The sequence below is a fragment of the Tachyglossus aculeatus genome, chromosome 23 (assembly GCF_015852505.1).
Source record: "Tachyglossus aculeatus isolate mTacAcu1 chromosome 23, mTacAcu1.pri, whole genome shotgun sequence".
Classification (NCBI taxonomy): domain Eukaryota; kingdom Metazoa; phylum Chordata; class Mammalia; order Monotremata; family Tachyglossidae; genus Tachyglossus; species Tachyglossus aculeatus.
The window spans coordinates 28,240,465-28,265,334 of NC_052088.1; the positions used below are offsets into that span (position 1 = coordinate 28,240,465).

Below are 24,870 nucleotides of genomic sequence, written 5' to 3' on the forward strand. Positions count from 1 at the left end.
AGTAAGTGCTCAGTAAAAACGACTGAATGAATGAAAGGGAAAATGCCTGTTACACTGTACTCTCTCAAGAGCTTCGTATAGTGCTCCGCATACAGTAAGTGCGCAATAAGTACTATTGATGGATTGAGCTGAATTGACAGGTACTTCACAGTACAAGAGAATTACCCTCGGTGTTCATCTACTCCTTTTAGGAATACAGAACTCTGTTGGATTCCATATATTCATTCATTCAATAGTATTTATTGAGCGCTTACTGTGTGCAGAACACTGTACTAAGTTCTTGGGAAGTACAAGTTGGCAACATATAGAAGCGGTCCCTACCCAACAGCGGGCTCACAATCTAGAAGGGGGAGACAGATGACAAAACAAAACATATTAACAAAATAAAATAAACAGAATAAATATGTACAAATAAAATAGAGTAATAAATATGTACAAACATATATACATATATACAGGTGCTGTGGGGAGGGGAAGGAGGTAATGCGGGGTGGATGGGAAGGGGGAGGAGGGGGAGAGGAAGGAGGGGGCTCAGTCTGGGAAGGCCTCTTGGAGGAGGTATATGAACTAAAATCACTCACCTGGCCCCTCTTCTCTGCAAAGAGGAAAGGCTTTTTAAAAAATGCTTTTATGGATAAGAAGAGGGCAGGGTGGGGATGTTTGTTGGCACACCACTAACTGCAGAATTGGGTGTCAAGGGGAGTGATGATTTCTCAGTGCCATGGCTGGAGACAGAATACTGCTGTCGACGAGCCACTGGCCTGACCCAACCAAGGGGCCTGACTCAGCAAAGGCACTGTTTGTGCTCTTTCGGGTTCTTAGTTGCCTTCTGTCCGGAAAAAAAATGATCTGTGTTGATTGGCGTTTGGAAATAGTGCCTCCTCCAGTGACGGTCCTTAATTTGCCAAGTGACCACATTTTTCCCCCATCTCTCAGAGAATAGTCAAATCTTTACCAGTTTCTAGATTTTGCTTTGAGACCCGCAACTTAAAATCGGTATCTCCCTCTGCGCCTCCCTCTGTAGACTGTAAGCTCGTTAAGGGCAGGAAACACGTCTACTATTCACTCATTCATTCAATCGTATTTACTGAGCGCTTACTGTATGCAGAACACTGTTACTAAGCGCTTGGGAAGTACAAGTCGGCAGCATATAGAGACGGTCCCTACCCAAAAATGGGCTCACAGTCGAGAAGGGGGAGACAGACAACAAAACATGTCGACAGGTGTCAAAATCTGTCAGAACAAAAAGAATTAAAGCTAGATGCACATCATTAACAAAATAAATAGAATAGGAAATATGTACAAGAATAGTGCTGTGGGGAGGGGAAGGAGGTAGGATGTGGGGAGGAGAGGAAAAAGGGGGTTCAGTCTGGGAAGGCCTCCTGGAGGCCTAATTCTGTTGTATTCTCCCAAGTGCTTAGTACACTGCTCGGCACATAGTAAGCGCTCAATAAATACCACTGATTAATCTGGAGACTCCAGAGGAGAAAAACTCTGTTAATTGAAGATTTTGATAATGGCCTCCAAGAGAAAAGTTTAAAGGAACTGGACTGACCAGCAGTCTTTACATATATGAAGGGACAGTTTATTGGCCATGAACTGCAAAACCAGGCATATGTTTTGGACTGCTGCAAAACCAGGCATGTGTTCTTTTAAAGGAATTTAGGGCAGATATCAGGAGAAATTTCCTTAGACACCCACAGGTCTAACTTTGGAGCTCCTGTTGTCATGCCCTGGGAATTTCAGGATGAAGGCAGCTGTCTGATACCTGGGATAAAGTATGAGAAGCAGCATGGCCTAGTGGATAAAGCCTGGGAATCAGAAGGTCCTGAGTTCTAATCCCAGCTCCACCACTTGTCTGCTGTGTGATCTTGGGCAAGTCACTTACCTTCTCTAGGCCTCAGCTACCTCTTCTGTAAAATGGGCACTGAGACTGTGAGCCCCACAGGGCACATGGACTGTCTCCAACCTGATGACCTTGTATCTACCCCAGTTCTCTGTGCCTGGCACAGAGTAAGCGCTTAACAAATACCATGAAATAAATAATTTTTAAAAAATTATCTCTCTCCCCACCATCCCCAGGAGCAGCGAGATAATAAGGTAGTATTATTAATATCTTAAATATCTTACTGCTGATGTTTTTGATTGTCACATTTTAATCTTGCTTTTACTCTTGATCCACGGCATCCTTCTAAGGATGTGTCCTCCCTCAGCTGCACTGTAAATTCCTTGGGGGCCAGGAACAAGTATTGATTGATTGATTTTTGTGTAATAACCCATGGGTTGGCCTCCGCAATCACTAACTTAAGGCTAGGAACATTACCATTCCTCTAAGGACTCCCCTGCTCAGGGTCACGCTTAGATATGCATGGAGAAATCAAAGACGGCAAGAATGCAGAAGGGTGAGCAGTTGGTGAGCATCCCTGCCATGGACCAACTGTACAGCAATGAGGCTGCTGAAGGCGAACGCTCGACTAGGTGCCAGGGAGAGCCTTGGGATCTTTCCTGGAAAAGATTTCCAGACTGTTTAGCCAATTTCTTTCTGCTCCACGTGGCTGAGGAAGAGTGCCAGCACGTTCCCCTGGGGGCTCGTTCCCAATAGCCCGAGGATATGCAATGCCAGGGGGAGAAATCAGGCTTTTGATTGAGGTGGGAAGGGGAAACTAGTGACAAAGCAGGTTTTTCCCTCTAGACTGTAAGCTCCTTATGGGCAGCAAACTTGTCTACTGACTCCGCTGCACTGAAACTCCCAAGTAAAGGCTCAATAAATACCACTGACTGACCTCCTATGTTGGGGCCTCGGCCAAGGGCTAGGACAGAGTGGACTAGATGCCTTCTTGGGACCCTTCCCATCCTCATAACCCAAGAGAAGATGACTTTCTCCCACTGAGTCCATTCCGTCCAGTCCTCTGGCATTAAACTGGCCTGGCAGGACACTGGGAATCAATCAGTTCTATTTATTGAGCTCTTCCTATGTGTGGAGCACTATACTGAATGCTTGGGAAAGTACAATATAAAAGAGTTGGTAGACACGTTTCCTGCCCATAGGGAGCTTACAGTCGAGAGGGAAAGCCATGTTGGCCAATGCTCAGGCAGACTGAGCCACTCAGCAGAGTTCTTTAAGTTTCCCCCTGCTGCTCTACGGAGGTCCAAGTCAAGGAGTCATTCTCCTGCCTTGCTGCAAAGTGGTTCTTTGCGGCAAGGCCAGTTAAGGTAGCATGGATGAATCATCATCATCATCATCCTTGGCATCAAGCGAGTGGGGACAAGGCACGGGATCCCCCAGATCAGGCAGGGCGTGCACCCCTCTGACTCAGTGTTCACCACTGCGTTGGTTTCTCCTCCCCAGAGCTGGGCTTCCAGACTGACCTGGATGAACCCCCGTGGATCTCAGGCCCAAGGTAATCTCCAGGTCAGTACAAACAAAACAAAAACAAAAACAAAAAAACCACTCTCCACCTGGGCCATCTTCCCATGGGCCTGGGGTGGGATAGGGCTCACTGGGGATGTGGGAGGTCATCATCATCAGTATTTGCTTGCAAAGCAGATTAACAACATTATTAATAAGAAGAAGAATAATAACATATCTATTCTATTTATTTACATATCTATTCTATTTATTTCATTTTGTTAGTATGTTTGGTTTTGTTCCCTTTTAGACTGTGAGCCCACTGTTGGGTAGGGACTGTCTCTACATGTTGCCAACTTGTACTTCCCAAGTGCTTAGTACAGTGCTCTGCACACAGTAAGCGCTCAATAAATACGATTGACGATAAATACGATTGATGATAATAATAGTGTTAAGCACTTGCCATATGCCAGGCACTATAGTAAGCATTGTTGGGGGTGGGGGGGGCGAAAGAGATGAAAACTGGGTTGGACATAGACCCTGTCCCACATGGGGCTCACAGTCTTAACCCCCATTTTATGGATGAGGGAACTGAGGTCCAGAGAAGTGAAGTGACTTGGCCAAGGTCACACAGCAGACAAGTGGCGGAGCTGGGATTCGAGCTAGGTCCTTCTGACTCCCAGGACCACGCTCTATCCACTACAAAATTACTAAATAATAATGATGGTATTTGTTAAGCGTTTACTAAGTGCCCAAGCACTGTTCTAAGAACTGGGGTAAATACAAGGTTATCATGTTGTCGCAGGCGGAGCTCACAGTGTTAGCCCCCAATTTACCGATGAGGTAACTGAGGCACAGAGAAGTTAAGTGACTTGCCCAAAGTCACACAGTAGAAAAAATGGCAGAGCCAGGATTAGAACCCAGGTCCTTCTGACTCACGGGCCCGTGCTCTATCCACTAAACCATGTTGCGGGAGCCTACAATAGAGGGCACAATCCCTGCCCTTGGAGAGCTTAAAATCTAATAGGGGAAAGGCAGGTAGATACAGACAGCATATTACGAGACCGAGAAGGAAAACAGAGACAATAAAAGGAAAATGAAATAATAAAACATCAAAATTGGTATAGGCCAAGTGCCAGAGGTGGCTAATGGGATCACCTGATCAGGGAAGTAAGGATCAATCAGGGAAAGCCTATTGGAGGAATAAAAGAAACCTCTGCTCCTCAAATCCCTTGTTCACAAGTTTCTTTCCTGGGTGTTCCTAGTTGGGATTTCACTGAACACTATAAGCGATCTCCCCCATTTTTCGAGACACAAGCCCTACCCCAAAATGGGGGCTTCTGAAGAAGTATGATTTCCCAACCCTTACCCTCCTCCTAACCGATAGGGTACCAACTGTGAGTTTTGAACTTTTGTCACCCCGTTTCAACCCCATCAACAGATGTCACTTCCAGGCTGGCCACCCCTTCTGATCAGGGGGAGGCACTGAATGATGATGAGATGATGTGACCTCTCCTACCCAGACTGTGAGCCCCAGGTGGGACAGGGATGGTGTCCAACCCAATAAACTGGTACCCACCCCAGCGCTAAGAACAATGCTGGGCACCTAGTAAGCGCTTAGCACAGACTGAAGTTATGAATTAATCGTTATCCAGAAAGCATGGCATCCCCTGAAGCAGTGGGCAATGCTGAGGGGCCTCATGAGGTTGGACGGCTTAATGAGGCAGGAGCTGGATAACCCTTGTTTGGGGGAAATCTTTCCTCGTCAAAGGGATAGCCGACAGGGGAGTGGTTTGCAGTCGGGCAACAGCTGGGATCAGACCGTCCAACACACCCAACAGATTTGGTGACGCTGGACTCCTCCTTGAAATAACTTGCCCTTGCTTGAACACGCCCTGTTCTGACACCCCTGCTATTTTCTGGCTCTGTTCTGTCTAGTTGTGTGGTGGGCACTAGACATCTGGTTTTTGCAACGAAGTGGAAAAAAGGCCCTCTCCCCATCCCTGCCCCTTTTAAGCCAATCTGAGTAATCGTTCAATTAATCAATAGTATTTATCTAGCGCTTAACTGTGTGCAGGGCACGGTACTGCTCTACAGAAACGCACAAGCGATTGATGGACTTTATTGGGCGCTTCCTGTGTGCAGAGTACTGTACTAAGCACTCGGGAAAAGTACACACAACAGAGTATGTAGACACATTCCTTGGCCCATTGAGCTTATAATAATAATAATGATGGTATCTGTTACGCACGTACTATGTGCCAAACACCGTTCTAGGCACTGGGTAGATATAAGGTAATCGGGATGTCCCGCGTGGGGCTCACAGTCTTAATCACTATTTTACAGATGAGGTAACAGGCACAGAGAAGTTAAGTGACTTGTCCAAAGGCACACAGCTGATACTCAATGATGGCTCACTGCCTGAGTGAAGGAACAGTGGTGTCTGGGGTTGATTCTGTGACCACGGACTGCGTCCGTGCCCTAGACGAACGGTCTTGTGATGCCTGCTGCTGGGCACAGGGGACTGCCGGGCGAGACAGTGCGGATGGTGCAGTGCAAACCATTGCCACCAGCTGCAAAAACAACCAAAGCTGGCAGTAAGACATACTCTTCACACTGAACTGGTGTTCCACTGAGAAACGCTCACCCCAATGGAAAGGTGTACTGAATGTTCACTGACAAAATACACAAGTGTGTAAAGGGTCTCTCTCAAAAACGCTTATGGAGGCAAATCTCATCTTCACACTATATGGTCAACTGTACCACACACAACAAAAGGTCAACAGTTACCACCTAAAGCTAACGGTACACAAAAAACTCAAATATTTAAGGACTAAGGGTATTTCAGACCAGTAGGCCTAATATTTTAAATGTTACCTTATCTTGATTGCTGTGCTGCAGCTCACGAACACATTAAAACACCTCCACCACCACCACAATGGGAGGCGGCAGTTCCCCTCAATCAATCATATTTATTGAGCGCTTACTGTGTGCAGAGCACTGCACTAAGCAATTGGGAGAGTACATTATAACAATAAAACTGACACATTCCCCACCCACAACGAGCTTACAGTCTCTACGCCTTCTTTTTACAGCTCAAGCTTTGTCAAAACTCTTCCCTTTTGCTAGACTTACTATTTTGGGTAGCTGAACCAAGACTCCACATCACAACCAATGTCTTAGGCACAGAACTTCTTGTTAAACAAAGTTATCAGCCACTAACCTAAACCTACTCTAATAAGGCTGAAGTTCACTAGTTATGAAAGAAAAAACAGGGTCCAATCTAAGATAATAAAAGGTTGACTGGCCAAGTAAGGTCTGCCATCTTTTTAAACAACGCAGAGTCCCCTAGAGAAGTTATGAAGGGAATGAAAGAGTTGAGCTTGGGTGCTTTCCGACCTTTTAATATAACTAAATATTTGCTGCAAGAAGTACTTGTGGAGATAAAGTGACTCTGCAGGATTTAATTCAGCATCATTTGAACCATAAGGAAGATGCCGATCTGGTCACAACCAGTCAAGAAGCAGAACTGAAGTTTAGACAGAGTGAGGGACACTCCTCTGCCTAAATGCAAACTGTTCCTGCTTCAGGTAGTTACTTCACGCTTCGCTATTTTACTCAACTTCAGGTAGATCCAATGGCATTTACGCAATATTAGAGTTGTCCGGGTCGAAGATGATACTGCCAGAGGTCCTAGCAGTCCAATATTCAAGCTAACCCTTTTGCCCTCCCACGACTTTAAAGAAAGCATCAAATTCAAATGCAGGCAGGCAAGTTCAGATTTCTGTCATTTTTTTTTTCCAATGGAAGAAAAGCAGTAACAATGTTTCCTCACTGTTTATCCATCCGGTTAATGTCAGTGTAATATGTGCTAAGGTTCTGGGGGTCAAGAGGAGCAAATACTTTAATGACACCACCCGACTGGATGTTCCCAATTGGACATTTAAAAAAAAAAAACCCAAAACCCACATTATCTCAAGTGAACACCAATAACCCATGTTTTCAAAAATAAACATCCATACCATGCCTCCCCCTTCTCATCTTGATGGGTAAAAACTAGACTGAAAAACAGCAAAACCACCTTGCTTCCCTACAGCACAGTGAGTGCAAAACAGCTCAAACTTCACAAAACTTTCCCCACTCACGAAGGCTACTAGCAGGGAAAACGCACATTGGATTTCCTATTGAGGCCTCAGAGGCAGTGGCACGCAAGTCTTGTTTTTTTAGTGTTTTTAAAGAAAGTGATATTAAGTCTGCCTTAGTTTTATTTGAGCATCTTCTGAGTAGTTGTTGTAGCAGTAGTATTTATTAATGTCAACAAATCAATGGCATTTCTTGAGCACTTCTTGCGAGCAGAGCACTGTACTAAGCACTTGGGAGAGTCCAATACAACAGAGCGGGTAAGCTCTGTGTGCAGGTCTGTATTATTGGTTGGAGAATAATAATAATGATGACAATGATGGTATTTATTTAGCACTTAAGTACCGGGATAGATACAAGGTTATCATGGCTGGATGCAGTCCCGTCCCATGTGGGGCTCACAGTCTTGATCCCCATTTTACAGATGAGGTAACTGAGACAAAAAGAAGTTAAGTGACTTGCCCAAGGTCACACAGCAGTCTTCTAACTCTCAGGCCTGTGCTCTGTCCACCAGGCCATGTAGGAATTAGACACAGCCCCTGTCTTTCAAGGGGGCTCACAATCTAAGAATATTAAGTGTGGGAAGGGACTGGAGAAAGCCACATGAGGAGGAATGAAACAATAAAACACCAAACCAGCACAAAACACAAGAACAAGTACACAGAGTAAAATGAAAAGTTAGAGGGGTGGCTTGGCTACTCAACAATTCTGAAATGAAACAATCAATACTTATACTATGATCACTCAATGGTTATTAATCGAGGGCTTACTGTGTACACAGTTCCGTACTGAGCAGTCAGAAGGTAGTGCACACCACAGTAATCAGAAGTGATCCCTGACCTCGAGGAACTTGCAACCATAAAGTTTAGATGCTCTCCAACACCAGGTAGATAGAAGAGATCTAACCGTTCGTTACAGATCGTTCTCCGCAAAAATCACAATCCCTAAAAAATGCTGTCATCCATGGATAGGGAATATTTCTCCCAATTTTCACCCAAACGCTTAGTCCCGTGCTCTGCACAAAGTAAGAGCTTGATACATAGGTAAAGGGAGAATGCCTGGACCTACTCAGAAGCTGAACGTAGACAGGGTTGCTCTGCCTTCTCCCACTGCCAGCGAGGACAATGATTCTTCAGGCCATGAAGGGTTTCCCCCCCCTCGCCAAGGAAAGGGGGAAGAATTACATTCAGCCCATTCTCAATTATCTACGATAAGTAATTAGGATCCGCAGATAATCCAAAAATATCATTTCTTCAGAGACGTGTTCAGAAGGCTCCCCTCCCATTGAGAGAAGGGGTCATTTTGCCCGATGGATCAAACAAATCTGGGAGCACTCTGGGTCTCCTCTGGAGATCTGCAGACACTCAGGTCGGCCGTTATTAAAGCGTGGCTGATTTTGTTTAGCAGCCTGAACTGTTAAAAAACAATATAATTAACTTCTGGGCTTAAGTGGGGTGCTAGCAGCCAGTGCTGCGACAGAGAAGACAGTGAACTACAAAACAGAACTGTAGACATAAAGGGGTGTGTGAGTGGGGATGGGGGAGAGAAGGGAGGAAAAGGATTCAAACCCCGACTAGATGAAGTGTCTTGCTAAATAGCAATGACTGGGAAGGCAATGCGGAGAGATTCTGGCTGTTTCTAATGTTAGGATTTGAAATGACTTAAGCAGTCAACAATACAGAAGAAAAGCTCTTCTCTGGACAGTAATCGCAAGCTCAGCAGTTTGATTTACCCTGAATCATCCTTTTTATTTGCAGCACTGAAGCACGGTACTCCTGAAATCTCTCTCTCTCTCTTTAAAGAGTCAACCACTCTGGGTTTATAAATGTAAAACAAGTTTACATCTCACATCTGTCTACTCTTGATGAATGTAAGGGCAGCTCTGTTCTCAGGGATTAAACCAATTAGGTAGTGGATTTATGGTTAGAAGTGACAAGTGAGCTTTGCTAAAAAGTGCGGGAGCTATGTTAAAAGCATAAAAAGCTGACAGAAATGAAGCCGAGAACAACATGTACAAAGATATCACGCACCTGTTAGTAATCATAACTAAACATCTAGCTTTGATTGAATAGTTTAGAACACAGATTTCATTTTCAGGGTGCTGGACAATTATACCAAATACTGCTAGCTGTCCATCAGGATGTTACCATTAGCTTGTAAGCCCCTTTGTCTTTGAAAAGATTGCCAAAGTTTGGGTACGAAAAAGCCAAAAAAAAAACCAACAAAAAACCTGGCTCTTGTTTCTCAGAGTAATGACTAGTTATCCTCTGCACCTGAAAAAAAAATGTGATCTATATTTCCTTGTTTTAAAAATAAATGGTTCTGCCACAATCATTCAAGTAAAACGCTTTTACTGTATGCTCCCCAAGTGCCTCTGAGCACAATATTCTGCCCGCAGAAGGCACTAAATAAATGCTGGCGATGATGAAGAAATAATAGTTGGGCACTACAAAATTCAGACTCTCCCAAGTCCTTTATAAAAACCTGCCCCGGGCAACGTGCTACTTAGCAAGCCTGACCTCTGGTCCAACCAAACCCCTCTTGGGGCTCAGCAGGCTAGTGTCTTGAGTGGAGAAAGAGGAGAAGAGGGAAACTTTCTTCATCTCGCAAAATCCTCACGATGTCTGGGGAATTCTGCTGTTTGGGGGAGTGGAATGGAGAAAGGGGAGCTGAGAAGTGTGTTGGAAGTGGGTGGTGGGAGTTGGCAGGGGAGAGAGACAGGGAACAAGCATACTAGTCAGAGGATAGCTTTTATTGTGGCTCCTATTTCTATGCTTTTATGAAGTGATAAACACGTATCATCACACACTTCTGCCACACTGCTGGGAACACCTGAGGAAATGAATAAGCTGTCAATGGCCCAGATCTCATTTTACCTTAAGGTCTGGCAAGATTCCAGTTTCAGATAAACATTCATAAAGCTGAGTTCCAAAGTGTCTCAGAGAGATTTTGGAGAAAGGTTAAGCTGCTGACAGATTGGTTCTTGTCAAGATTTTCTGTGGTTGTCAAATTCTCTTCGACAAGTCAGACTCCACCCAATGAATAAGGTCCATTGTTTGCCCAGCAAAGTTTTCTGGCAGGTTATCTCAGTAAGGCAGTGAACAAAGTGTGGATAACTGCCCATTATCAATTTTAATTTTATGTATAAGAAAAGCCCTATGCACACTTTAGAAAAGCGAGGTTTTTTTTTACTCTACAAAAGGAAATGGTCAAAACAAAGGGGAATAAGGCATCCAGAAAAACAAAGATAGATTTAGGCAGGAAGGGAAAACACTGATCCTAAGGCGTTCTACTATTTAATTGTTGGTATTTAGAAATGGCACCTTCCAGATGGAACTAATTGTCTCTGTACAGAAGGGTTATTTCAAAGTTACACTAATTATTAGTGCAGAAGCCGCTATGGCACTGCTTTCCTTCTTAAAATCTAGTTAGATGAGTCCGCTGAACTGTAATCTCTGAAAAAAATCTATCGTTTCCTCCTATCTGCAATTTATTTTAGTGTCTGTCACTCCAGGCTAGGCTGCAAACTCCTTGAAAGCAAGGGTCACTTCCACTAATTCTACTGTATGATATTTGTAAGGCGCTTACTATGTGGCAAGCACTGTTCTAAAGCATTGGGGCAGATGCAAAATCACTGCGTTGGACACAGTCCCTGTTCCACACGGGGTTCAGTCCAAGCAGGAGGGAGAACAGGTAGTGGATTCCCAATTTACAGGCAGGGAACATGAGTAATGACTCATATTGTACCCAAACGCTTACTGTAGTGCTCTGTGCCCAGTAAGCACTCAACATATAAGACTGACTGAGATGAGGAAACTGAGGCACAGATGATTTAAATGACTTGCCCAAGGTCACACAGCAGTCAAGTGGCAGAGCCGGGATTAGAAACCAGGTCTGGGCTCTTTCCACTGAGCCACGCTGCTTCTCAACTGTACTCTCTCAACTGCATAGTACAGTGCTCTGCACAGAGGAAGCGCTCAACAGTAAATGACAACTGATTGACTGAAAGGCGTAAAAAAGCCATGAAATGGAAAAATCCAACCAGCTAAAAACCTCAATACTTTATCTCTGTGTCTCTCTCATCCTCAACAGCTTCCACAAGAAAACCAAACCAAAACAAAAAAACCCCACAAAAACTCTCACCAAGATTGGAAGCAAGATGGCTACTACAAGATACAGCAAAGTCCTAAATTCATATCCTAATTTACTTCCACAACGCTTGAAAATACCATCAACCCCCTTAACTTCCATCAGGATTCCTAAAACAAACTTGATGCTCCAATTGAGACTTGAAGAAAATATCGCAAATATATAATCGTGACCTGACTGACTCCTAACTGGTTACTGCTAGTTTCTCCTCAGGCCTTTGCAAGGTACGAACTAAGATTCTAGAATAGCTTTGCTCCCATGGATGATATATTCCACACAAGAAGAGTAAACTTTAGATGTTAATAAAATGCAGGCTACATGTCTGCATTCCAAGGTAGCTACCTATTTTTCCCTGGGAACAAATGAAATTACTTCTACTAATAGCAGATGGGATTTATTGAGCACCCATCTACTGAGGTGCTTGGGAATTAAAAAATAACAAAGGGGCCCGTTCCCTAACCACCAGGAGTTTATAACAAATGAAAATATTTACAACTGAAGATGCCAAAAATAAAGCAGACACATAAAACTGAGTGCTATGGAGGATGCAGATAAGTTCATAAAAACTGAAGGGATGCTATGGCTCAGGGTGTTGGGCTATTAGTTGTGGAAAGTATGTTGGATGAAGTGGGATCTTCAGGAGGATTTTGAAAATGAGAACTGTGGGTTGTCTGATATGAGTCGGAAGTTCCATGACAGAGGTACAGCACGAGAGAAAGAATAGAGGTGGGGAAAGTCGAAAGCGAGGAACAGATAGAAGGCTGGCTGAAGGTGAAACTTCTTGAATTTGTTCTTCCTGCAAATTTAACAATTCCCACAGAGAACGACCGAATCAAAAATATCACGCAAAAATCGATTTCTGGATCAAAATTATTTGGATAATGTCTTCACTTTCTGCTCTTTGGTTGTGCCAATCTAGCCATCAACTGGCCTTCAAGGTAAGCAGGGTCGATCACTCTCGGCTGTACAAGATGTTTTCCATTAATCTTGTGGAGAGTTTTGATCCTTATCTTTCTCAGAAGTGCCAAATTTAAGTGTAGGGCAGCAAGTGCACCGAGATTTTTAAAACTAACTATTCATGAAAAGCAACGTGGCTCAGTGGAAAGAGCACGGGCTTTGGAGTCAGAGGTCATGGGTTCAAATTCCGGCTCCGCCAACTGTCAGCTGTGTGACTTTGGGCAATCACTTGACTTTTCTGGGTCTCAGTTCCCTCATCTGTAAAACGGGGATTAAGAATGTGAGCCCCACGTGGGATAACCTGATTACCTTGTAACCCCCCCAGCGCTTAGAACACTGCTCTGCACTTAGAAAGCGCTTAACAAATACCATCACTATTATTATTATTTTCAAGGTAGTCACAATGTTTAAGGTATCCCCCTTTTGAGGACATCATTGCCGTCCTTCAGTTGGAGTGAGCCAGCATCCATGTCAGATTTAGGTTCCTGAGCCTTTCTGCACGGTAAATCTTGGACGCTGCACATCGATTCCTCTCACTTCATACTCATGCCTTTTTTTCATGTCTCCTGGCTTGGATGACAAATTTGGCTTTTACAAGCTCTGAGAGGGTTGCTCATAAATTTTCAGATAAAGCAGCATGTGAATGATTAGCTTGCAAGGATCTTGCTCTAGTTTCACTTCTCTCTACTGCCATTAAATTTTCTCTTGGATCATTTCCCAATCTTTCTCGCACCTTGCTTCTCCCTCATTTTTTTTGGTGCCAGAATTCCTGGCCTGTTTTTTATCCCCTCCCCACCTCACCATAAACTGACCCCGGGAGCAATCTATCACAATCTCAAAAACCTTTTCACGTCTACTTTCCGCAATATGAGATCATCAATCAATAATGTTTATTGAGCACTGCCCATGTGCAGAGCACTGTTAAACCGTGAGCCCACTGTTGGGTAGGGATTGTCTCTATCTGTTGCTGAATTGTACTTTCCAAGCACTTAGTACAGTGCTCTGCACACAGTAAGCGCTCAATAAGTATGACTGAATGAATGAATGAACCTGGGAGAGTACAACTGAAAAAGACTCAAACTAAAGTTTAACTTTATTTGCTCTTATAAAGTGTCTGGGGATGTACACCTTACATACACCACAAACCTAGTAAAACCATTAATTATACTTAGATCACATTGGCAAAGGAATAATGTGAGTTTGTTGTGAGTAGGGAACCATCTGCCAACTATGTTATTTTGTATTTTCCCTAGCGCTTAGTACAGTGCTCTGCATGCCAGAAGTGTTCAGTAAATATGAATGATTGGCTTGAAAACTGAGGAGAAACTAAAGAGAATACGTTAATGTGGATGGAGGGGGGAAGAAATAGAAAAGCAATATTTAGTCTTACATGAGGTAATTTAAAAAAAAACAGAAAAAAACCCCCACAAAACCCACACAATACTTTGGAAAAAAAATCTAAACTGTAGAGGAACTCCTGGAAAAGGAATTACCAACAGGTAGAATTTTAAGGGATCGATTTTCTTAACCTTAATGTATATAAACAATCAATAGCATTTATTGAGTAGTTGTCTATGCAGAGCAGTGTCCTGAACAGTTGAGAGGGGACAGGATCTCTGCTCTCAAAAGACTGCTATCTAGGAGGGGAGACAGACAGTACAATAAATTGCAGATAGGAAGAAAACAAAGGGGCCACTGTGCTTAACAGAACTGTACGTCCAGTTCTCCTATAAAGTGGTGAGGCTTCCCCCACCCCCCAACAAAACTCCACATAAAGGAAAACTCTTTTGCACAAAAGCTTTTCCTTCTGTCACCGCAGTGCACTGTATCCAAACAGGCTCTAGCCGTGAGACAAAAAGTTCCCTAATTCCCCGACAATTTTCTAGCCAAAACGGCACGGTGAAAACATGCATTAGGGGAGAACGGAGGGTACTTATATCACAATACCTTCGGGTCCTCTATGGATAAAAAAGGACTTTAAATGTCAATACTATAAATTAAGTATGTAGGTGAGCATATTGCTATTTTTAAAACGTGTTAGTCACAAAACACTGAGGCTCCCTGCAAGACGCTTTCAAAAGATCATCGGGCCACTGAATTCAAATAGACTGCATCTAGAATTTCAACTCGGTAACTGACATTTCTCTGAAATAGCAAAATTATTCTAAGTTAAAGAACAAGTTGTTGAGCTAATATGTAATGGTTCGGGAACATTTCAAGCAGTTGCAAACTAAAAAAAAAACTAATGGAATTACATATAATACCCCTCAAGACTACAGAAAATGGACATTCGTTCTTCTGAAATCCAGACGGTAGATGATTTTATTATTTTTCTTAAACCACCTGCTCACCCGGGAAATAGTGACCTGCACTAAAGAAAGCAGCTCCGCTGTAGTCTGCAGAGTACCCAAATAATCTGTTCCAACATGTTGGGTTGATAATACCGGTTGTGAAAATCCTTAACTATTTTCAGGTTTATATAATAATAATGATGATGGCATTTGTTAAGCGCTTACTATGTGCAAAGGTATTTACTATTTACAGGTATGACAAAATGTTTTAAACCGACTGGAAAACTACCCTTAAAGCTAACTTGCTCTAAATTATAATTTTTGCTGACAGACTTTAATCTGTGCATTTGCCTAAAAACCAAACCGTTTGAAAAAATTACATTGAGAAAGGGGGTGCTGCCTCTTTTTTTCTAGGCAAAAAGTACCGGAACAGTTCATTTGGGCAGGATGCCTTCTCAAATGAAAAAAAAAGTGATTTGAGAAATAAGAAGATTTAGAATCTTAACACAGGTAAGATTTAGAATCTTATGTCGCTCTAGGAAACAAATTAAGTTATACCACAGTGGGCTGATAAGTTCTATTCAAATACACCACTAAACGACCTTCGTTTTTCTTCTACCACCCAGTTCCTAAGGCATCGAAACTACATCCCATTTGAACGCGGGGAGGTTGGATTCGGGTGGACACCTTGGAAGAGACGGAGAGATTCCAACGCCCAGTGAATATGTATTTGGAGTGAAATGCGGAGAAATGACTAATTTAAGAGGGTGGAAGGGGGTGGGGGGCAGAGAGAGCTCCACACGGTCGGAACGGTCTGGAGTCCAAGAAGTCCTTTTCCTTTAAAAGGGTCCAGGAGGGGCCAGAAATGCAGCGTGGCTCAGTGGGAAGGGCCCGGGCTTTGGAGTTACGGGTCATGGGTTCAAATCCCGGCTCCGCCACTTCAATCAATCGTATTTATTGAGCAGTTACTGTGGGCAGAGCACTGTACCAAGCGCTTGGGAAGTACTTGTCAGCTGTGTGACTTTGGACCAGTCCCTTCACTTCCCTGGGCCTCAGTTCTCTCATCTGTAAAATGGGGATGAAGGCTGTGCGCCCTCTGTGGGACAACCTGATCACCTTGTAACCTCCCCAGCGCTTAGAACAGGTTTGCACATAGTATGAGCTTAATAAATGCCATTATTATTATTATTATGGGGGGGAGTAAGAGGTTTCCCCCTGGCCGGCCTGAAGCCTGCCGTCTGGCACCAGTATCCATGAATAATGAATAGATGGGGACGGCCGGAGGGATGGATGGACAGACAGACAGACTGACAGACGGGGTGGGGGGAGGAAGGGGCCAGGGACACATTTCCACGGCCAATTGCAGCCGGCCACCCCAACCTCTAGACTGTGAGCCCACTGTTGGGTAGGGACCGTCTCTACGGGTTGCCAACTTGTACTTCATCATCATCATCAATCGTATTTATTGAGCGCTTACTATGTGCAGAGCACTATACTAGGCGCTTGGGAAGTACAAATTGGCAATATATAGAGACAGTCCCTACCCAACAGTGGGCTCACAGTCTAAAAGGGGGAGACAGAGAACAAAACCCAACATACTAACAAAATAGAATAAATAGAATAGATATGTACAAGTAAAATAAATAAGTAGAGTAATAAATATGTACAAACATATATACATATATACAGGTGTTGTGGGGAAGGGAAGGAGGTAAGATGGGGGGATGGAGAGGGGGACGAGGGGGATGAGGGGGAGAGGAAGGAAGGGGCTCAGTCTGGGAAGGCCTCCTGGAGGAGGTGAGCTCTCAGCAGGGCCTTGAAGGGAGGAAGAGAGCTAGCTTGGCGGATGGGCAGAGGGATTGGGGGCATTCCAGGCCCGGGGGATAAGGTGGGCCGGGGGTCGATGGCCAAGCGCTTAGCACAGTGCTCTGCACACAGTAAGCGCTGAATAAATACGACTGACTGAATGAAGGAAGGAAGCAGCGTGGCTCAGAGGAAAGAGCACCGGCTTGGGAGTCAGAGGTCATGGGTTCAAATCCCGGCTCCGCCACTGGTCAGCTGTGTGACTTGGGGCAAGTCACTTCGCTTCTCTGCATCAGTAAAATGGGGGGGGGGGGGGGGTGTAAGGCTGTGAGCCCACGTGGGACACCTGATCACCCTGTATCCTCCCCGGCGCTTAGAACAGTGCTTTGCACATTGTAAGCGCTTAACAAATGCCATCACTATGATTATTATTATTCCCCGATGCAACCTTCAATCCGCACACACTTCCAATAAAGGAGCCTTTCAAGTCCTCTTGAAAGGGGCGGACAAGGCCCAACAACAGTTGCGGTGGGGGGGGGAGGGGGGGGAGGAGGCTCCGGGCACCTTTGGGGGGGAAGGAAGGAAGGAAAGAAGGATGGAGGGAGGGAGGGAGGGAAGGAGGGAGGGAAGGAAGGAAAGAAGGCGGGCAGGGGGTCGGGGGTCGTCGCGGGGAGCCCCCCGCCTCATTATCGATGGCTGGACATACAGGTTGGATACCTGTATATATGTATATATGGTTGTACATATTTATTACTCTATTTATTTATTTATTTATTTGTTTTACTTGTACATTTCTATCCTATTTATTTTATTTTGTTGGTATGTTTGGTTCTGTTCTCTGTCTCCCCCTTTTAGACTGTGAGCCCACTGTTGGGTAGGGACTGTCTCTCTGTGTTGCCAATTTGTACTTCCCAAGCGCTTAGTACAGTGCTCTGCACATAGTAAGCGCTCAATAAATACGATTGATTGATTGATTGATTGATTGATTGATTGACAGCTGGCTGGATGGATTGGGTGAGGCCCTGGGGCCGGGGGAGGCTTGGCACTGCAGTGCACTGCTCTGCACACAGTAACCGCTCACTTCCTTCATTCATTCAATCGTATTTATTGAGCGCTTACTGTGTGCAGAGCACTGTACTACGCGCTTGGGAAGTACAAGTCGGCAACATATAGAGACGGTCCCTACCCAACAGCGGGCTCACGGTCTAGAATAAATCTAGAGCACCTAGATAATCTAGAATAAACGGTCCAGTCCAGTCTAGAATAAACTGGTCATGGGTTCAAACCCCGGCTCCGCCGATTGTCAGCAGTGTGACTCTGGGCAAGTCACTTCAGTACCTCATCTGTAAAATGGGGATTAGGACCGTGAGCCCCCCGTGGGGCAACCTGATCACCTTGGAACCTCCTCAGTGCTTAGAACGGTGCTTTGCACATAGGAAGCGCTTCATAAATGCCATCATTATCATTAAGCGCTTAGTACAGTGCTCTGCACATAGTAAGCGCTCAATAAATACGATTGATTGATTGATTGATTAATAATAAATGCGATTGAATGAATGAATGAATGAACCTGGTCCCAGGGGCCCCAAGGCGGGGCGGGGCGGCGACGGCTCCGGGGACCCAAAAGCCCGGCGCCACCGCAACTCTTTTGTGTGCGTGTGTGTGTGTGTGTGTGTGTGTGTGTGTGCTGGGGGCCCTGCGCAGGTCCGTGTTGGGCCGGCATCGCGTTGTGACACTTTGAGAGACACACTCTGCTGCGCGTGCGAGACACGCAACCTGCGGCTCGGACGGCTGGGGTGTGTGGGAGAGATGCATTCTCTGCCTCTGTGTGTGTGTGTGTGTGTGTGTGTGTGTGTGTGTGTGAGGGGGGGGTACCCTCTGAGGCTGTAGTGTGTGCGTGCGCAACACTGTGGCTGTGGTATGTGTGTGAGTCACTGTGGCTGTGCTATGTATGAGTGTGAGAGTCACCCTATGACTGCGAAGTGTCTCTATGTGAGTGACACTGTGGGGTGTGTGTGTGAGACACACACACTGTGCCTGTGGTGTGCGAGAGACACACACTGTGGCTGTGGTGTGCGAGACACACACACACTGTGGCTGTGGTGTGCGAGAGACACACACTGTGGCTGTGGTGTGCGAGACACACACACACTGTGGCAGTGGTGTGCGAGAGACACACACATACACACACACTGTGGCAGTGGTGTGCGAGACACACACATACTGTGGCAGTGGTGTGCGAGAGACACATTGTGGCAGTGGTGTGCGAGAGACACACTGTGGTTGTGGTGTGGGAGACACATACAGTGTAGCTGTGATGTGAGACACACAATGGCTGTAGTGTGTGACACACACTGTGGCTGTGTGGTGTGTGTGTGTATGAGAGGAGAGAGAGAGAGAGGGGCACACTAGGTGTGTGTACGAGAGACACACAATGGCTGCGGTGTGTGAGAGAGGCAGAGCCCGGAGACTCGTTGTGGGCAGGGAATGCCACCGTTCATTGTTGTATTGTACTTTCCCAAGCGCTTGGTACACTGCTGTGCACATCGTAAGCACTCAATAGATACGACTGAATGAATGATACACTGGCTGTGGTGGGTGCGTGTGAGGGAGACACAATGTTTGTGTGTGTGTGAGAGAAACTCTGGCTGTGGTGTACGTGGAGAGACACCATGACAGTTTATGTGTGTGTATGAGAAACTGTGTGGCTGCGATGCGTGTGAGAGATGCTGTGCCTGATGTGTATGGACCACACCATGGGGGGTGGGGGGAGGGAGACACCCTGGGATTGTGGTGGGAGGAACACATTGTGACTGGTGGGTGTGTGTGTGTGTGTGTGTGTGTGTGTGTGTGTGTGTGTGTGTGTGTGAGAGAGAGAGAGAGAGAGAGAGAGAGACACTCTGTGAGAGACTGAGGGATGTGTGTGATGGGGAGAGAATATGTATATGTGTGTGTGTGTGTGTGTGTGTGTGTGTGTGTGTGTGTGTGTGAGAGAGAGAGAGAGAGAGAGAGAGAGAGATTGAAGGGGGGAAGGGAATGTGTTTGTGTGTGAAACTTAAGGGGGAAAGGAGTGTGTGCTGTGTGTGTGTGAAACTGAGGGGGGAAGGGAATGTGCTTTTTGTGTGTGTGAAACTGAAGGGGGAAGGGAGTGTGCTGTGTGTGTGTGTGTGTGTGTGTGTGTGTGTGAAACTGAGGGGGAAGGGAGTGTGTCTTGTGTGTATGTGTGTGTGAAATGTATGTGTGTGTGAAACTGAAGGCGGAAGGGAGTGAGTGTGTGAGTGTGTGTGAAACTGAGGGGGGAAGGGAGTGTGTTGTGTGTGTGAAAATGAAGGGGGAAAGGAGTGGTGTGTGTGCGTGAAACTGGGGGGGAGTGTGTTGTGTGTGTGAAACTGAAGGGGGAGGGGAGTGTTGTGTGTGTGTGTGTGTGTGTGTGTGAAACTGAAGGGGGAAGGGAGTGAGTGTGTGAGTGTGTGTGAAACTGAGGGGGGAAGGGAGTGTGTTGTGTGTGTGAAAATGAAGGGGGAAAGGAGTGGTGTGTGTGCGTGAAACTGGGGGGGAGTGTGTTGTGTGTGTGAAACTGAAGGGGGAGGGGAGTGTTGTGTGTGTGTGTGTGTGTGTGTGTGTGAAACTGAAGGGGGAAGGGAGTGAGTGTGTGAGTGTGTGTGAAACTGAGGGGGAAAGGGAGTGTGTTGTGTGTGTGAAAATGAAGGGGGAAAGGAGTGGTGTGTGTGCGTGAAACTGGGGGGAGTGTGTTGTGTGTGTGAAACTGAAGGGGGAGGGGAGTGTTGTGTGTGTGTGCGCGAAACTGAAGGGGGAAGGGAGTGTGTGAGACGGGGGAGGAAGAGTGTTGTTTGTGTGTGTGTGTGAGAGAGAGAGAGACTGAAGGGGGAGGAAGAGTATTTTGTGTGTGTGTGTGTGTGTGAGAGAGAGAGAGCCTGAAGAGGGGAGGGAGTGTGCGTGTGTGTGTGTGACCAAAGTGGGGAGGGCTGCCTGCGGACTGAGTGGCGGTGTGTGTGCGGGGCACGGACCGGAGGGGGGGTGGGGGGGGGGGGAGGGGTGCCCGGCGCCGGCCCCGCGCCCCCGCTCCCCCACCGACCGAGCGAGCGAGCGAGCGAGCGAGGGACCCACCTTGCGGCTCTGATAGGTCTCCAGCGCGCGGAAGGCCGTCTCGGTCATCTTGACGTGCAGCACGGTGAGCCGTTCGTGGGCCGGGGGCCCGGCCGGGGGCCCTCCCGGGGGCCCGCCCGACGGCCCTCCCGACGGCCCGCACGACAGGCCGTAGCGCCGCTCCTCCCGCAGGCCGGCCCCCGCGGCCCCCGCGGCCCCCGCGGCCCCCGCTCCCCCGTACCCCGCCATCTCACAGGGGCCCCGTCCCGGCCCCCGCGGCGGCGGCCGTCCCCGCTGCGGCCATCCCGCGCCTCCCGCCCTGTCATACACCGGGACGCCGCCGAACCGCCGCCGAACCGCCGCCAACGCCGCCGCCTCCGCCGCCCGGCCCCGCCCCCTCACGCCCCCGCCGCTCCCTCATTGGCCGGCTCCCGGGGCCGCCCTTCCCCATTGGCTACCCCCGGCCTCGGGAGGGGGCAGGGGGCGGAGCTCCCGGCTCGCTTCAGTTTCGCTTCGGGCCGGGGACGCCAACAGCCCCCGATGACGTGCTAGTGACGCGAGCTGCTTCTGACGTCACGGCGACGAGACGGCCCTTCGGCCGCCATTGGCTGGCGCCGCCGGGGCCTCGTCTTCCGATTGGTTGGCGGGCTTAACCGTCTTTTTCATTCATTCATTCATTCGTTCAACCGTATTTATTGAGCGCTTACTGGGGGCGCAGCGCTGTACTAAGCGCTTGGGAAGTACGGGTTCATTCATTCGTTCACTCGTATTTATTCATTCATTCAATCGTATTTATTGAGCGCTTACTGCGTGCAGAGCACTGTATTAATCAATCAATCAATCTTATTTATTGAGCGCTTACTGTGTGCAGAGCACTGTACTAAGCGCTTGGGAAGTACAAGTTCATTCATTCGTTCATTCAATCGTATTTATTGAGGGCTTACTGTGTGCAGAGCACTGTACTTAGCACTTGGGAAATACAAGTTCATTCATTCATTCACTCGTATTCATTCATTCATTCATTCAGTCAGTCGTATTTATTGAGCTCTTACTGTGTGCACAGCACTGTACTAAGCGCCTGGGAAGTACAAGTTCGTTCATTCATTCATTCACTCGTATTCATTCATTCATTCAATCGTATTTATTGAGCACTTACTGTGTGCACAGCACTGTACTAAGCGCCTGGGAAGTACAAGTTCATTCGTTCACTCGTGTGTATTCATTCATTCAATCATATTTATTGAGTGCTTACTGTGTGCACAGCACTGTACTTAGCACTTGGGAAATACAAGTTCATTCATTCATTCACTCGTATTCATTCATTCATTCAGTCAGTCAGTCGTATTTATTGAGCACTTACTGTGTGCACAGCACTGTACTAAGCGCCTGGGAAGTACAAGTTCATTCATTCATTCACTCGTATTCATTCATTCAGTCAGTCAGTCAGTCGTATTTATTGAGCACTTACTGTGTGCAGAGCACTGTACTAAGCGCTTGGGAAGTACAAGTTCATTCATTCATTCACTCGTATTCATTCATTCATTCAGTCAGTCAGTCAGTCGTATTTATTGAGCACTTACTGTGTGCAGAGCACTGTACCAAGCGCTTGGGAAGTACAAGTTCATTCATTCATTCACTCGTGTTCATTCATTCAGTCAGTCAGTCGTATTTATTGAGCGCTTACTGTGTGCAGAGCACCGTACTTAGCGCTTGGGAAATACAAGTTCATTCATTCATTCACTCGTATTCATTCATTCATTCAGTCAGTCGTATTTATTGAGCACTTACTGTGTGCACAGCACTGTACTAAGCGCCTGGGAAGTACAAGTTCATTCATTCATTCCCTCGTATTCATTCATTCATTCAGTCAGTCAGTCGTATTTATTGAGCGCTTACTGTGTGCACAGCACTGTACTAAGCGCCTGGGAAGTACAAATTCATTCATTCATTCATTCACTCGTATTTATTCATTCAGTCAGTCAGTCAGTCAGTCAGTCAGTTGTATTTATTGAGCGCTTACTGTGTGCACAGCACTGTACTAAGCGCCTGGGAAGTACAAGTTCATTCATTCATTCACTCGTATTCATTCAGTCAGTCAGTCGTATTTATTGAGCGTTTACTGTGTGCACAGCACTGTGCTAAGCGCCTGGGAAGTACAAGTTCACTCATTCGTTCACTCGTGTGTATTCATTCATTCAATCATATTTATTGAGCGCTTACTGTGTGCACAGCACTGTACTTAGCGCTTGGGAAATACAAGTTCATTAATTCATTCAGTCGTATTCATTCATTCAGTCATTCGTATTTATTGAGCGCTTACGGTGTGCAGAGCACTGTACTAAGCGCTTGGGAAGTACAAGTTCATTCATTCATTCACTCGTATTCATTCTGTCAGTCAGTCAGTCGTATTTATTGAGCGCTTACTGTGTGCAGAGCACTGTGCTAAGTGCTTGGGAAATACAAGTTCATTCATTCATTCACTCGTATTCATTCATTCATTCACTCGTATACATTCATTCATTTAATCATATTGAGCGCTTACTGTGTGCAGAGCACTGTATTAAGCGCTTGGGAAGTACAAGTTCATTCATTCATTCATTCAATCGTATTTATTCAGCGCTTACTGTGTGCAGAGCACTGTACTAAGCGCTTGGGAAGCACAAGTTCATTCATTCAATCGTATTTATTGAGCGCTTACTGTATGCAGAGCACTGTACTAGGCGGTTGGGAAATACAAGTTGGCAACATATAGAGACAGTCCCTACCCAACAGCGGGCTCACTGTCTAGAAGGGGGAGACAGACAACAAAACGAAACATATTAACAAAATAAAATAAATAGAATAACTACGTACAAATAAAATAAATAGAGTAATAAATACTTACAAACATATATACATGTATATGGGTGCTGTGGGGAGGGGAAGGAGGTAAGGCGGGGGGGGGGATGGGGAGGGGGAGTAGGGGGAGAGGAAGGAGGGGGCTCAGTCTCCAGAGCCGGAGTGCGGGGCTCGCTGCTTGGAATCTCAGCCGTAGGACCTTGGGCGAGTCATTTCACTTCTCCGGGCCTCAGTCGCCTCATCTGTCAAATGGGGATGAATAATGATGGTATTTGTTAAGTGCTTACTCTGTGCAAAGCACTGTTCTAAGCGCTGGGGAAGGTACAAGGTGATCAGGTTGTCCCACGGGGGGCTCACAGTTTTAATCCCCATTTTACAGATGAGGTAACTGAGGCACAGAGAAGTTAAGTGACTTGCCCAAAGTCACACAGCTGACAGTTGGCGGAGCCGGGATTTGAACCCATGACCTCTGACTCCAAAGCCCCTGCTCTTTCCACTGAACCACGCTGCTTTCTGAGACTTCGATGAAGACTGTGAGCCCCACGTGGGACACCCCGATTACCTTGTATCTACCCCAGCGCTTAGAACAGTGCTCGGCACATAGTAAGCGCTTGACAAATACCATTATTATTCATTCTTTCATTCATTCAATCGTATTTATTGAGTGCTTACTGTGTGCAGAGCACTACTAAGCGCTTAGCACTGTTATTAATGATGGTATTTGTTAAGCGCTTACTAAGTGCAAAGCACTGTTCTAAGCGCTGGGGAGGATACAAGTTGATCAGGTCACCATCATCAGTCGTATTTATTGAGCGCTTACTATGTGCAGAGCACTGTACTAAGCACTTGGGAAGTACAAATTGGCAATATATAGAGACAGTCCCTACCCAACAGTGGGCTCACAGTCTAAAAGGGGGAGACAGAGAACAAAACCAAACATACTACGGGGCTCACAGTCTTCATCCCCATTTGACAGACAAGGTCACTGAGGCTCAGAGAAGTGAAGTGACTCGCCCAAGGTCACACAGCAGACATGTGGCAGAGCGGGGATTAGAACCCACGACCTCTGACTCCCAAGTCCGTGCTTTTTCCAATGAGCCCCGCTCCTTATCATTATTAATGTCCAGGCCAGGCCAGGCCTGGCCAACTGCCACCTTCTTGCCCTTACCCCACCTGAGGAGTGCAAATGGGGAAGGAGAGGCGAGGATTTTTATTGTTACCTGTTGTTGTTCGTCT

At 46.3% G+C, this 24,870-nt stretch overlaps 1 protein-coding gene across 1 annotated transcript in view; it reads right to left on the reverse strand.

Annotated features, from left to right (window-relative positions):
• ELL2 (elongation factor for RNA polymerase II 2) overlaps positions 1-24,870 on the reverse strand; it is a 96,246-nt gene that overhangs the window by 60,846 nt on the left and 10,530 nt on the right. The window contains 2 exon segments of the mRNA XM_038765567.1: positions 20,818-21,115; positions 21,199-21,344. Of these exon segments, the coding sequence (XP_038621495.1) occupies positions 20,818-21,115; positions 21,199-21,344 (444 nt within the window).